We start from the raw sequence: 15,741 nt of genomic DNA on the forward strand, positions 1-15,741 counted from the left end.
TTATAAAATATTTAGTACTGTGTATTCAGAACAGCCACTTGTTACACATGAAATTGTATTTTTATTTGGTGTGTAACCCTCTTTGGACAGAGTGGCCTGTCTGTAAAGCTGTTCACTTAAGGTTAGAAATATGTGTTGGACAAGCAATCTGGTACTTACTATATCCAGAGCTGGATGATGTATTCACAGTAAATTATGTAAATAACCCTGCTTGCTTCCTGGTATGTGCACAAACTGTTACTGGATTCTAGTCCTTCTGTGAATTTGTGGTTGAAAATTGCACTGAGGCTATTCCAAGGGTATTTAGCTTCTATTCAAAGATTTTAAAATGCAGACTTTTGTAAGTATTCCACACTGTGGACCTTATTTATTAGCTTTCCTTTCTTTCTGCTGTAGTGTTAAAATACAGAATACTATCACTGTGTTCACCGACCTGTGTCGCTTCCTACCAGTATGGGTCCTCAATCAATAGACTGTGGTGCTCATTTTGTTCACGTTCAGTGTTCTGATTTTTTTTGATGATATATCAAAACCCACTATTTTTGTTTGATTTAAATATCCAGAGGTAAAAAAGCCTCTATATATAATGCCTTGGGAAGTTGAGGAGCATCTAGGGGCAAAAATTATTCTGCTAAGTGATAATAATGATTTAGATGCACAGTCTGTCCAGATGTGATCAGATTTTATTTGACTGAAGTAAAACACTATCAAAAATACTTTAGGTTAATGTGATGCCCTCAACTATTCTAAAAAATTCCAATAATCTTTTAAAACTATTTTCAAACAATTTTAAAAGCTTGTTTTAAAACAAAACTTGTACTCCCAAGATGAATACTGAGATCATCTTCCCTGTGCTAGATTGTCAGGCTGCTGTCTTCCTCTTCTTTGAATCATTCTCTCATGCTTAAGTTCATTTATTTGTTCCTCCTTATTACACGTGTGACATTAAGAAGTAAATGCATTATTGTTTTGGTGGTACTCTTTGCGATGTTGGGAACTGATTTTGTGAACTTTATATATATTGTGAACAGAACTTTTTTTTTTTTTTGGTGAGCCAACATATATATGTAGTCAAAATTTCAGTCATTATTTGGCCAAGTATATTTCACTGCCTGAATCCTTCAGAGCAAAGAACTGGAATTTTTACAATGTTCCTATCACATGGGACAGGTCTAATTCATTCAAACCATTCAGCATTAAAATATATTGTTCTTAATCTGGTGAATGTGTGAACATAGTGGACTGAGTGGAACTTTATTACTTCGCCTACTTGTGTTCATAGATTTGTGAGACATTAAATTAATAATGCATGCAAGAGATATTCAAACATGCATTTTCTTGGTTACTCAATTCCCTTGACGATATCAATCTTAACCACTATACCTTAATGGAATAGATTGTAAACTGCCAAATGTTTTTGCGTAAAACATGGCCAAACATAAAATAGTATTGGGGAATTTTACTCCTCAATTTTTCCTTGTGTAACTTCTGTAGTTCTTTTCCATTGATTCCCAGAATATGGGCATTCCACCTTTATGGCTTCAGTCTTTAAGCTTCCTGAAATTAAGCATCTAAGCACTGGTAGTCCCAATTTTTAAAATGTTGATCGTCAGTTTGTATAACCCTCAGTTTGCATGTTGGTTGTTGGGAGTTAGTGGAATGGATATCTTTTCTAACCTCTCCACTGACATGGGCTCGTGTTTCCCCCCCCCCCCCCCCTTCTCTCTTTCTTTTTCCCACCTCCCGTTCAAGGTGGATGTTCACTCTGATCTGATATTGTTATTCCATATGGCAGCAAAGCATAATAGAAAGAATAGGAAAATGAATATGGTAGCGAAGAATGGAGCTGCTACTTAACTTATAACCTGACTTTGTCTAATTTTGTGTTGTTAGAAGAGAGGAATGACTGGGTTAATACGATGCTCAATGCCTTGAAATCGCAGTCTGATAATAACTCTAAGCCTCGAACTTCTGTTGCCCCTGAGAAAAGTGGATATCTTGAACTGAAAGGATACAAAGCCAAAATCTTTATTCTGCTTCAGGGGAATACAGTGTGGATCTGCAAAAATGAGCAGGTAAATTTTTCATATTCTTTTTGTAAATGAATGCCTGTAAAGATGATTTAACTAGTGAGTTAGAAATTGATGGCTCTTAGTGAATAGATACATTTCAACATAAATGCATATCTCCTTTTATGTAGTACTTTTATTGCTGCTATTCTCAGAAGGCTTCAAAAAGCAGGAGAAATATCATTATGTCTATTGTACAATGGAAAAACCGAATATACAGTGAGGTGAAGTGAAAAGCTCTGAGTGTCACAACAGGTTAGTGGCAGGGCTGCGATTAATTCACTCTTTAAGTGTGTGTCCTAAGCACTCTGCTAATTCAGAAGGCTTATTTTGTGCACTGATTTCACTGTCCTCCTGTAATACAGTGCTCTAGTAAGTGCATTATTCAGAAGTACATTGTGAAATTTAAGTGATACTTCAGTTAAATGTTCAAAACTGCTGTTCTTTCTTTTTTTAACAATCTAGATTGACCAGTTTCTGTTGTGCACTGTAATACTTTAAACAAATCCAATATTTTTTAAAAAAATGAAGTAAGTCTATCAATTCAGCTTTCAAAATCCAGAGCTTTTTGTATTGTTTTGGGCATGAATATAGTATGATATAATAACGTAGTTAACTGTGAAACTCCTTATCATAGGATGCTGTGTATATGGAGGATATATGTGGCTAATTGAGTTCAATGAACAACTGCGCAAATCAGTGAGAAAAAAATCTATTGCAGAACATTGAGTGAAAGGTATTATTTCTGTGTAAGGAAATCCTTGACCCACAAGTTGCTGGAGCCCAAGAGAGTATTTTGAGGAGTTGTTCTTATATGCTTGCCTTGTTCTTATGCTCTTGTTTAGGGAAAGACAACAGTATGAATACTGGATTTGATAGGTCTTTCATCTAACCCAATTTCATGTGCATTTCGGGGGGAAAAAAATTGTTCTGAAGTCACACAAAGATTTGCATTCTAGAAGGACCAGCGGGCAGGCAAAAACAACTTGTGTATGTTCTTTGCCATTGCCCACTTGTGCTAAACCAGCAGTTATAATGCTAGGCAAACTTGTGTACAGGCAATCTCATGTTTCAAATGTGAATGGTCTGACAGTATGATTTATCATTTTTGTCTGAATTTCTCTCCCACTGCCCTCTTCTTTGTGAAACTATTCAGATGGATTTGGGGGCCAACTTAATGTTCAGCATTAGATCTTATTGTTCTTTTCCAGGGCATGGCAGAAAATATGAGACTGAGAAAGAGTTTTTCTTTCTACTTGCTGTCCTCCAAGGAAGTTTAACTGATTAGGTGCATTGTTTGAGGTCAATCAACAACCAACTGATCCAAAAATGTAGTGCGGTTTATGGATTTATATTGTTCTGTAGCTAGCACAGAACTCCACCTAAGTGCTTTGGACATGTAATATCTTATCAAATGTGTATTGGCTGTATCTCATTGAACCTAAGACTAAAGTGTGTTTGGCTGATTGAGCACCCTGGAGAGGAATCGGTCATTGCAGCTGAGCACAATACTTTACAGCTATACCAACATCCCTGATCTTGATTATGGTAATGAACAGGTGACTCGCCATTTAAATTATGTTTATTTCAGTAAATTCTAGCACCAGAGGTCTTTATTTAAAAAAAGAAAAAAAGAAATTAAAAAGAAAAAGTATTAGATTGCAGTTTACCGCTATTCTCTTAGCTTATTTCGATAGAAGGTATGAAGATCGCCTTACTTTACAGTCTCTGCCTGTGGGATGACACAATACTCTGATGCTAAATGTTACTGTGCTGCCATAGGGTTTTCAGATATTTCATTGATAAGAATCCATGAAATATGTTAATTTATTTTCATATATGAGAATCCACTGCTTGTGGACATATATTGTAAAGAGCCACTTTTGACTTCAGAATCAATGCTATATTTCTCTTATACTCCTGAATACTTTTGATAGCTCCCTTATGGAAGTTCTGAGCTTCTTGATTAAGGGACAAATATGGTACTTAAATGAGGACTACAGGCTTAGCAGAGCAATTTCTCTTCCACAGAATTGTAGATCATTTGAGACTGACCACATCCCTCTTGAGTCTTAGTACGAGGCATCCAATTCCTGCTTTCTTCCTTCTTTCTTATTCAGCTTGTGTATAACCATAGAGAGCATCTTTCTTGCCTCAAGTAATCCCTTGGTCTTGCTCTGCTGACAGGGGAAAATTCCCAGTTCTACCCTCTTTTCTGAGTCAGTTTTTCTGACTGTGTTGCCTTTGAGGGCTGTATGTGTTGATAGAAAACTGTTCCAGAGTCATTCATCATTGAAGGGTCCTTGATAGCTCTGTTATCTTTTCAGGGCAGATTATGATGGATCTAAAGTAATCTAAGACTATTTTGTCATCTTCCCCTCCCTAACCCGAATCTGTTTCCTTCCAGCTGCATATGCTTATTGACTCTCTCTCTCTCTCTCTCTCTCTCTCTCTGTGTGTATGTGTGTGTGTGTGTGTATGTTGGATGTATTGCTTCTGTGGCTGTATGGTAAGTTGTATCAGCTCTACCCTTTCAATGTCATTGATTTTAGATTAGTTTTAGCTGATCATGAAAACACACCCTTATACAGCCTTTCTGTTTATTCCCTTCTACTGCATGGGCACTCTGCAGAGATCACTGCAGTGCAGCAGGAGCAAAACAAAATAGAGCCCTGAAACAGGCTGAAGTTCAGAGGTGCTGCCCACCTCTCAGTTTCTTCTGCTTGTGTGAAAATTACAAACAGTGGTGCAAAACCAGCTCCTTCCCCAGGCTGATTTACTTAAAACTGTAAAAATACAAAATTGTCAAAAGGGGTTTCTTGTTAGATTCTCCTTTTGAGTGAATGTCTCTCTCTTTACATAGCTTTTGCCTGTTTGAAAATTGGGAAGAATAGCTGCATGCTTTTTTATGCTTTTCTCAGTACCTTTCATGTTTTATTTTCACATTCAAAACCAAATCTCCGTGATTTTTATTGCAGTATTTAAGGAAAAACTCAATAATGTGGTGTTAAGGCAGTAGAGGGCTCTGGTGTTCTAAAAATCTTTCTCTATTTTAAGTTTGTACTCTGCCCAGTAATTACCGGGCAAATATGTCCAGGGATGTCCTCGAATCTTGTTCATATTGGAATTCACATCCACACTAAAACTACTCCCAGAGAGAATTAGAGGGGTTTATTATAACTGCAGTGCTAAAAGACACCTATTTAGACTCCTTACAATGTTGAAATGAGATTGGATCAAGCTGATTTATTGATTTCTATTAAACTTGATAGCGAAGAGTCCACTGGTACTTTAAAAGATTTTTCTTCATTGTTAAAAGTGGAGAAGAACCTAAGCCAAATACCAAATCCTAACATAACCACCATGAACTTTGTGAAGTTCAGATTGAGATCAGAACATCATGTCTCAGGCCCATTTCTAGTTAAAAAGTGATTGGTTTACCTCAAACTTCTGGCAGTGACATAGTGGTAGTACGAAACCATCAATTTCTTTGACTCTATGTAATGTGAATTTCTTAAACTTCCTCACTGGAGCAAAAGTGAAAAATAGATCGTAGAGAATCAATTTGTTCAACCTATAACTCACTGAAATTCCCATTTCTATTTCAAAATCATTCGTGCTTAAATAAAAACATATCATCTGGTCCTTCATGACAGCTTAAACCTTGGCTTGAAATGTCAGTCCACTGTGATGGTGCCAGTGATAACCTCTCCTCTGAGATCATTGAAAGGCCTGTGACAGGAGCTTATCTAGTCTGCCAGAGTATACCCTCTTCATCAGGCATATTCAGGATTCCCTGGTATCTGAAATTAGGGAGAGCCTAGGTCTTGTAGTGTTTGAGCATTTGGCTTTGATAAAGAGAATTCAGGACCCTCTTTGTCACTGCCTCAGGTGGTTTCAAACTAAATGTATTTACCTGGGAGATTTGAGGAAACCTTGCCAAATATAAAGACTGGGAAATGGCATGTGTGGCGGCATGCCAAGATTATTTGGGACTTTTTCCCTCCATGATTGATGCTAAGTTAAAGCTTGAATGGTGATAAGAGAGTGCTCTCTCTGTTAAATACACAAAATATTATCCTTTTTTTTTTTATCAAAAAACTCATGTTTCATTTTGGCTCAATGCTCTAACTGGTTTCAAGGGTTTTTTTGTTTTGTTTAAGATTGAAATGATTTGCTCTGTGGCAGATGGAAATGTTTATGCATGTTGACTGAACCAGTAAGATTGTGCTTAATAATTTTAATTTCTACTCTAACGCCAATGGTGCATTTAGAGCAAAACTGGATGAGATTATAAAATGTATTACAGGAAATGATATTAAACAGACAAAAGATGGCAAAAGGTAGAGAATGGATGGGATAGGTGGAAGAACAAGTCAAAGGTGATGCTCAAATGTGGCAGGCTGAAAGAGAGGGGAAGGTGAATGTCAGTGGAATGAAATGAAAGAAGTATGTGCCGATGAAATTATTTTTTAAGGTTTCTCTGTTAATTTTAAGGTATCTCTATTATGCAGATTTAAAGAGGAATGTTTGAAATCAGATACCAGAGATGATGATGATAGGATTCAGAGGCAGACTTAAAAGTCTGTGGCTCTTTGGTAATGTGGCTACCAGAATGTATGAAGATCGTCTGCAAAGGAATCATTCATTAGGAAATGCCCCCTTTTTGGCGAGGGTGCAATCCTGAATAATAATCATAAACAGGATAGATGAGAAGGAGAAGCTCTCAAAAGAATAAGTAGAGGATCTGAAAAATACAGTAGAAAGAGTGTCAAACAAGGGAGGGTAACAGTTAAATGAAGTCCTGAAGATAAGTAGTAATGATTGCTTGCCTTGCTAAAGAACCACGAGAAAGACTGTGTGTATTTCGACTCTTCGCTGTGTCATCATGATGATGTCTGTGAATATGGAATGAGTGAGATGATGACAACAGCAATATGAAAGAAGAGAGGAGCTGAATGTAAGTTGTGTGGAGAGCAAAATAGTTGCTTAAAGATTTTTAGAGCTAGTAAGAAGCCAAGTGCCAGCTAAGATTAGTGGATGCTAATTCAAACTAGGAAGGTATTGTGATGTTAATAAATTACAAAAGCAACTGACAGAGCTTTGGAAAGGGAGATAGGGGAGGAAGCAGGGGATTAAAGACAACAAAAGAAAACAGGAGAAGGAATCAAGAAGACCTTTTACATAGTTGCTAGGAGATATTGGGAAGAGAGAGATGGGGCAATGGAAGATGTAATTATGCAACCGAAAAAATCAGAAGAAATAATCCTTCTCTCCCCTGCTTCCCTCTTCCCTCAACCCCCCAGGAACGTGTTGTTTCAGAGATGTCATGGCAAGAAGTTATTTGTAACAATAACTGGGAAGGTCTATAAAGAAGAGCGATAGTTACTGATAGGTGACTGCTGGTGAGAGCTATGAACAAATATGTTAACAAGCATATGAATGAATCTGGTCCGAGATGCCTTAAAGAGAGGGAGGAGGCAGGATATCAAATGAACATTTGTCCACATTTGATTCTTTCAGGTTTTACTCTTTACTTTAAAATGATGCAAGTCTGTAGCAAGTTAAAGAAAAGTCCAAAGAAATATGTTGGAAAGGGAGAGGATTAATATGAACAGGAATTTTAAGATCAAATATACTGTTACATTGGCAACCTGAAGTAGAAGCAAATGATCTAACCTCTTTTAAATAAAGTCATTTTCATCAAGCTGTAGCTGGGATGATAGATTAAGGTCATATTCCTCATTTTCCAGTGGTTCCTTGACATCAAATGCATCCCAGTCTTCCACACTCAGAACCATGGCAAAGATCAATTGCTGTTCATGACATCAGAAACAACTAAAAGGGAAATAACTTGAATTCTGTGAGAAAGCTTAAAAACTTCCCTTTCTGTTTGCAGTGTAGCACAAAATGAGCCATTACAGCAAATAAAAACTAAAAGCAATCGTAGAGTGTGGTAGAAAGCCTAACACAAAAACTTCCTGATTAGTTTGATTTGGTGTGGAGGGCAGGGGAGGAGGAAGGGAAATGACTGAGATATCAACTTCTCAGTAATGTCTACCAGAAAGCCTGACCGAACTAATACCTATGCAGCCAGCTACCTTGATCACATAAAACTTAGCAGTGAAGAAAAGTAGGATTTGTTTGGATACTGTGAAGAACAAGGATTTTACCGAGTGGCACCATGCATGTATAAGCAATTGAAGAAGGTTTTAGAACAACTTGACATAAGATAAGGTTGTGTTAATGCAGTCTTGGGGAAATGTGTTTTCCTGTAAGAGAACTGGAGCTATCTGCAGGCATTACTCATCATCATACATGGTGTTACCTGCAGCTTCAAGTACCATGTTAAAATGATCTACTGAATAAAAGCCCTAAATACAGGGAGCAAAGCACCACTATGTGCACTTTCATTTATAATGGTATCTGTATTCTTTTTTTTATTCTTTTTTAAATACATGAACAAATTATTTCTGCATCCAGTGAATCTGAAGGATTCTATAATCCATAAATATATGTACTTATATTATAGAGTGCTTTCATTTTTTTTTGTATTGTGCAACAAGTGGGTTTAAGATGACACTAAAATTAATAAAAAGGCACTTTATTTTTTAAAAATAGTTAGGAGAACTCTGTTTTTCAATAGCTTAAGATAGCATAAAATTCAATACAACTAGAACACTATTTGTACCTAGTTGATTTCAGTCAATGCTCACAGGAGATGTGCTTAAGCACTTATCAGTACCTTTAAATTACTTTTTTAAAATTAAAGGCACTGTAAAACACATTTTTCCTATACATCTGTTACTTTTATGCATGGACCATAGCTTGGCACAGAAGTAATTTTTAACCATACCAGTGGCAAAATCGATTTTTACTTTGTTTTTCTTCTCAGCCTGCATCCTTTATTTCAAACTATTTCATGTAGCTGATTAATTTGTTTTATATAAGGTTACCAGGCCGTATTTAACAGTGAAGAGTTTTTATTTTTGAGAGATTGTGCACAACACGCCATCACTTAAGTGTTCATTCCAGAAATGTAGTTTTGAAAGATGAGCACAGTCATATGTTGTGATAGCGTATGTGAATTTGATTTCCAAAGTAGGCAAGAATGCCATGATGTGCTATTGCAAATTTGTATTTATTTAGAATATATTTTGTGTTATCAACTTGCCATTTGTGTAGTCTGTTAAAACTCAATTAACCAAATGCAACTTATGAATTTTCTCTAATCTTTGTGGGAGAGCTCAGACAAGCAATGTCACAAAGAGTTTTTTTTGTATATTGTCTATAAGATAAAGACTTAAGTTGCAGGGATAATGTTTTGTGAAAGATAAACTTTAAGCTTTCAGAGAAGTGAAACAATTTTTTTTTCTGTGTCCAGTTTGAAGTGGGTAGCAATATTCTTGTCCTTAGGATTTGCTTTATGAGTATGATCAGATGAGCACTGGCAGTCCCATCATGATGATTAAAATGTTCTCCTTGGTTGCAATACTAAATAAAAAGTATTATTGGACATTAATGAGAAACTGATGAGTATGCCTCTCGTTCATTAGCGTGCCTTGTAACTGACACCATAATGTCTAGAACCCCAAGCGGTTAAAAGCAGGTGATTGATCATAATGTATTTAGTTTGCAGTGGCTGAGTAAGCAGAGAAAGCTCAATGTTCATGAAGTACGTTGTTTTGACGTTCATGGATTTCTCTTCGCTTCTTGATAGTTGTCAGGACTGTGTGCTGGTTTTGCTCCAGTCTCTGTTAGAGTAAGGACCATCGGAATCTGTTCTGAATGTCCAGAATTTGTATTCCCCCCCTGCCTTTTTTTCTTCAAACCCTTTTCACCCTGCCATTAATCAAGCAGTGGACAGTTGATTGTCATCTTCTGCACGGTGTATACTGAAAATGTGAACAGTGTCATCATCAACAAGAGGGGAGACAGGTTGGAGTTGCTATCGGACTGGTAAAATAATTGAACAAAAACAAAGGATGCCATTGTTTTAGTGGCCTGTGTAGATTAGGCCATTTGAGTTTTCATCAGCTGTAAAAGGTGTTTTCGTCAGCTGTAAAAGGTGGATAATTTAAAATAAACCTTTTAAAGATGACCCTTAAAATACTGAGAACTTTAATCCCTTTGTAGCTTTAGTGACATTCTCATCTTTTGGATGTTAAGTAAATTGTTGCTTATTTGTCCTGGTTACTTTGTATTATTTGGAGTAGTAAGACATTGTTTCAGACAGTAGCAAAGAGCATTATTTTCTTTACTAGCAAGTTTCCTCCCCTGTCTTATATCTACAAACTTTATTCTAAACGAATGCACCATCCTTACAGCAAGAGGAAGGGAATTTTAGATTTACAAGAATATGGGGAATACCCTAGTGTGCTTTCTCAGCAATGATTTCTGACCCTGGTTAACAAATTGCTAGGCCAACAAATTTGAACTTCATCAACTCAAGCTGAATTACTGCTTCATGAAACACCTCAGTGCTATTGTTATTAAATTCTCCTTCTTAAAAATTGCTTGCAATATAATATGTTGTTAGAGGTGGCATGTTTTAAAACTCACTCATCAAAAATCAGTATCTTATAGATGTTTCTAGAAAACTTCACTCAGAAGTTATTGCTATCTCAGCATATGGGTGAGACCACCCAGAGATACACCAAAGTTATTGATTGATGTCCAAGACCTTAAAAGAAGCATTTGAAAAATAGTGTTTTTTTCTTTTCATTGCATGCAGTGAATTCATAACAAAAATCAAGGTTTGTTAGATTCACTGAAGGTCAAAGGTGGCCAAACAATTATATGAACCGGCAGCTAGAGGAGCGTGTGCACAGGGCTCAACAGTGGTTGAGAGGGGAAATTATCTTCAGCTTAGTAATAGAGACGATGTACAGAAATGATTCAGGAAATAAGAGCTGGGAGTCTTGCTTGTTTTCTAAGTGAAGTCTTGCTTGTTTTCTAAGTGAAGTCTAATGACAAAAGTATGTTTTGAATATTTCAAACAATGTCTATTTGTAATGTTTTTCTTCTTTGACGTTTTTAGAGCTACCTTTATTTCATCCCTCTGCAGTATTTTAATAAAAGTTGCCTTTAAAAAAGTGTTAAGCCAAAGAACGCAATGATTGACAAATTCATTTTGCTCAGGAAGATAATCACTTTAATTATTGGCATTGCCAGCCCTTTTAGGGAGTCTAGCATCATCTGCTGTTTAATAGAATATTTCAGCTCCTGCCCATTTCTTCCTGTTACCATGAGTTAGGGTATTTCAAAAACGTACCACTGGCCGGTGGCTATGACTCCATGTTGATCACAGCAAAGCAGCTGCCTGTCTGTTTTCGGAGCGCGCGTTGTCTCGTGCTGCCGCATGTTTTTGAGTTACACCAGTTTTTGCACTCCTGTGTCTGAGCAGGGAAGAGTCTGTCCCCACTGTGCCGCATTTGTCCCCATGTCTGCTTGGCTACAGCCCGTGTCCAAAGTGCAGCACTGCGTTCGAGATACCTGAGTGAGGCTTGAAAAGGGCCTTGAAGCGAGAAGGCTGCATTAGTGTAATTACTGCGGCTGCGTGTACTGTTCCTGTTCCACAGGCAGCTGGCCTGGCCTTTGCGAGTGTCTGCAGGACACTGTGATGATGTGAGGTGTGAGGTTTTTTTCCAGCTGAGGGCCATAATTCCTTGCCACAGGGTCATAAAGAAGTTCAAAGGCAGATAAAATGACAGCAGTCAGCAGCAGCGGCTCAGTTCCTGAAACACCGGAGTAATTGCAGCCCATTATTACAATTGACTCTCCGTTCTCTCACCGAAGGAATTGAGCAGCTGCCAATTTGCTGGGCTGCAAGAAAAGAGATGAGCCAAGAGATGGGGGTCAGGATGAAAGTTGAGAAACACTGATCAAGGCAAAATTCGTTAGACCCGAATAGCCATAAGAGAAGAAAAGGTGACAGTGCTGACAGGTCATCACTGGTACCCAGGTGGGAGACGGAGCCTGACTTCCAGGTTGGTTGGTTTGACCTTGCGCTTGCCTCACAGAGAAAGCGAGCGGGGGGGTTGCAGCAACTGCTGCCTTGCTGTGCAAAATCGTGCCGATAGCAGAGATGCCTGCCCTTTCTGCGCGACTTACAGAGAAGGGGCTTGTTTCACGCTGAATAAAAACATTAGTTGTTTCTCTGCATGTTTCCTGTGTGCTCTGTAATCCTTCCTGTGTGTTTTGAAGTGGCAGTTTCTCACTTTACTTTTACAGCTAAAAAAAGGATGATATATTACCTGTTTAGTTGTTTCGCAGTATTAAATGACAGCATGCAGTAGGCAATACTTAGAAGACTGATTTGAGGATGATCTTAGGTAATAGCACTAGCTTACAGTTGATGTGTGCAATTAGCAGTTTAATTTATGTGGAACTTGTGTGGCTTTATTGGTGTTCTCACTAATAAATGCATATGTGGGTATAAAAGGGTTACATATGGCTCTATTTTAGATGTTTTCATTTTGCTATTCTGATCGGTGTTCTTCATCTTCCCGTCACAGCTGAGCTATGGAGTATCAGAAGCATCTCTGCTAATGTATGCAGGAGGAGCTGCTCTGGAATTTTACAGGGAGAAGAAAAAATGAAGGTTAATAGAGTGCACTGTAGGTACAAAACCAGAAGATGTTATCTCATCACAGTTCTGCACGGGTCTGTGGTGCTGGCTCTTCGGGTCTTCTAACTGAGCAGGTCTTTCATCGGCAGACCTAAATTTCATTCTCCTAAACTACGTGTAGATGTATTTTAAAATTAATCTTAAGAGGCCTGTGCAGATTGTGTACTAGCTGCTTGTCCTTGTAAATGGAAAAAGCTGAAGACATGTTTTCAGTATGTGCAGGGCAGTTTAAGGAAAGCTGTTGCTGGTAGGATCTAAACGCAGCTACCTGGGGTGGCGCTCTGGTCTTGTTGACGACAGCTGGAGCTTTGTCCTTAGTGTCAGCATTGCCGGCGTTTCATTTGTGCCAAGTGTTTTGTTTCGTGCCTGAATTCGTGTTCGGCCTACTTTCTTGAAAGCATGGTTGTGCTGGGAAAACGCAGATGGAAAACACTGTGCCGTTGCAGATCGCAGCTCCCCAATCCTGCTAATTTAAAAGGATTTTTTGAAGTTTCTCTGTTCTTAAAAAAACCACTATAGCTCATTGTAGCTCCCCACCTGTATGCTCAGTCGGTACAAAATGCTGCCGCTGGGTTTCAAAATATCCTGAAATGGGGCAGTTTTTTAATTCTAATTCCAGTTCTGTTTCACCATTCGTAAGACTGTGTTTTACAGTGATCTTGTCAAGCCTTTGCAATCTTGATGCAACTTTTGTGTGATGAGGTGAACCTGCATACCTTCAGGTATGAACCAGAACAGCTTTTTTATAGCTGTGCTTCGCTATGATACACAGTAGTTTCAGTTTGCTGGTCTCCAGGTCACAGTGTTGCTGTTAGATCAGCCTCTAAATCAGTGCTGAAGACTTCACATCTTTTGCCTTTCCTTCAACAAGCTGCCACTGAAGGTGCTGTTTCTTTACTGATCTCTATGATTTGTAAGGGATCTCAAGTTATCTGAGTATAGTAATGCATGTTTCAAGTAATTATAAATTCATAAAAATAATAAAAATAAAAAGATGGTTCTAACAAAACTTTGAGGAAGTAAATTTGTAAACTTGCAAAATGTGAAAGTTAAGCTTCCATTCACCACATTACTCAGTATATTAATGCTTTTAGAATAATAGTGTAAGTAGTGATCAAAAACCCCCACACAATGTGCCCTGAAGCAGAGTTGACATCACTCTTGGCAAGTTTTGCTTTTTTAGGGTCTTTTAAAAATCAGATGAGCAGGATTTATTTCTTCCTTGTGAAAGAAGACAGGAGTGAGAGACTGAAGAAGTGAAAGGAAAGTAGGAGGCTGGTGGAATCGCTATGCAACAAGGGAGCCACAGCTTTTTCAGGATGCCGCAGGACCTGCCCAGCTCATTCGTTGTATGACAATGGGAAGCTCTAAAATTGACGGGAAGTAACTAGAAATGGTAAATGAACTAGTCTGTTAAAGAGCACATAGCTTTTAGTGTTCTTTCTACTAACTAGATCTCCGCAGTACAAAGTTAGGGGCCTTTTGGAAGGGAGTATGTTTTCTGATTATTTTTCTTCTTTTTTTTTTTTATTTTTTCATTTTTAATTTGTAATGGTGTGAGAGTAGGCGTAAGAAAGAGCACGTCTTGTCTGAAGGCTGAGCTTGTTCTGTGTTTGTGTGTACAAACGGTTTGTATTTTTCTCTTGGATTTGCTTCTCTTTGCTTCTCACTAGCAGAAGATAATTTTATTGCAAGCTTGAATTTGCTCGTTTTTACATAAGATGATTTCTAGCTCATAACTTTTTAGGTCTGTAAGACTGATAAGTCATAAAGATTTAGACCATTATGCTAATTAAGACACAGATGTTCAGTTCATTAAGGCTATATTAATTCTAGGGCCAAACCTGAATGTAAATTTAATTCAGATGTTTTAAGGCTGGGCCCTCATTCTATTTTAAACTGTTATAAAAATGTTTGAATAGCTTCCCTGTAGCTGTAAGGGACTACTGATTATGGAGTTGTGAATCCCTTTGGATAAAATATGTAGCTGTGGCAGTTGTCCATCTCAGCTTTAGTAATCACTGTAAAATAAAGATTTTTAAAAATAAAGAAATTTTCACTAAAAGCAAATGTCAATAGCTTTTACGAACCCGTGATAAAGTTGCTTATTTAGGATTGATTTACTGAGAGTTCAGTAACTCCATGAGCACTTAATGCTCTAGCTTTTTCAGTATTTAGGTAGCAAACTTACTTGTAGGTTGTACTAATTTGTGAAACTTTTTTTTGCACATTTCTATTAATACTGTTTTCTTCACGTGGAATCACATTGTCTTCATGACAAAAGGCATTGGCAAATATAAGAATTAATAAACGCCAAACAGGAGCTTTATGTGTGGCTATTAGTGGTTTAGCATTATGTAAAATCAAAATACTTTCTGTGTTCGTTTGTCAGTTAACTTATCTTTCTGTTGTATGTCTCTTCAGGGCAGTTTGGCGTGTGTGAATCTAAAGATATTAGAAGAAAGTATTTTCTTTTAAAAAAATATATTCATGGTTGGACTAAATACAAGCAGAATCTCATCCCCAGAAAGAAAGTGCTGAAATGACTGAGTAGGTCAGGAGAGATTCCTGCTCAGCAAGAGCCACTGGGCAGCGTTACTGTTGTCCTTGCTTGCACTGGGCATGGCAGAGTGTATGTCGAAACGATAGGTGCTGGTGTCCCTTCACTGCTTTAGAATAAATATTCTGGAAGTGGGAAGATTTCACAAATCATTGTTTGCTCTCCTTAGTTTTCTCAGTAAGAAGCTTCTGCTTCAAACTGGCTTCTAGAGGAATGTGCCTCTCTCCATGTAGTCCAAGGCACATTCTTCAAAGTACACGTGCGTGCCTGGATGTGCACATGCAAAATACAATTCTACTAAATGCGTATTTATTTGTAAGTACAAAATTTATTTAGCTAAGTGTGTATTTTGATTCAGATGTTTCAAAAATATCTGAATTTCAGATTATAAGTAAATCTGAAATTCAGTAAGCTTTAATGTCTCCATTCTAGTAGGGAGAAGTTTTCTAAAATAAATAAGAATTTATACCGTCCAATCAAAA

At 37.6% G+C, this 15,741-nt stretch overlaps 1 protein-coding gene across 3 annotated transcripts in view; it reads left to right on the forward strand.

Annotated features, from left to right (window-relative positions):
* ARAP2 (ArfGAP with RhoGAP domain, ankyrin repeat and PH domain 2) overlaps positions 1-15,741 on the forward strand; it is a 128,096-nt gene that overhangs the window by 32,661 nt on the left and 79,694 nt on the right. For all 3 annotated transcript variants that reach the window (XM_064511327.1, XM_064511328.1, XM_026093712.2), the window contains one exon: positions 1,894-2,075. In XM_064511327.1, the coding sequence (XP_064367397.1) occupies positions 1,894-2,075 (182 nt within the window). The remainder of the gene's footprint in view (positions 1-1,893; positions 2,076-15,741) is intronic.

This window comes from Dromaius novaehollandiae, chromosome 4 (genome assembly GCF_036370855.1).
Source record: "Dromaius novaehollandiae isolate bDroNov1 chromosome 4, bDroNov1.hap1, whole genome shotgun sequence".
Lineage (NCBI taxonomy): Eukaryota > Metazoa > Chordata > Aves > Casuariiformes > Dromaiidae > Dromaius > Dromaius novaehollandiae.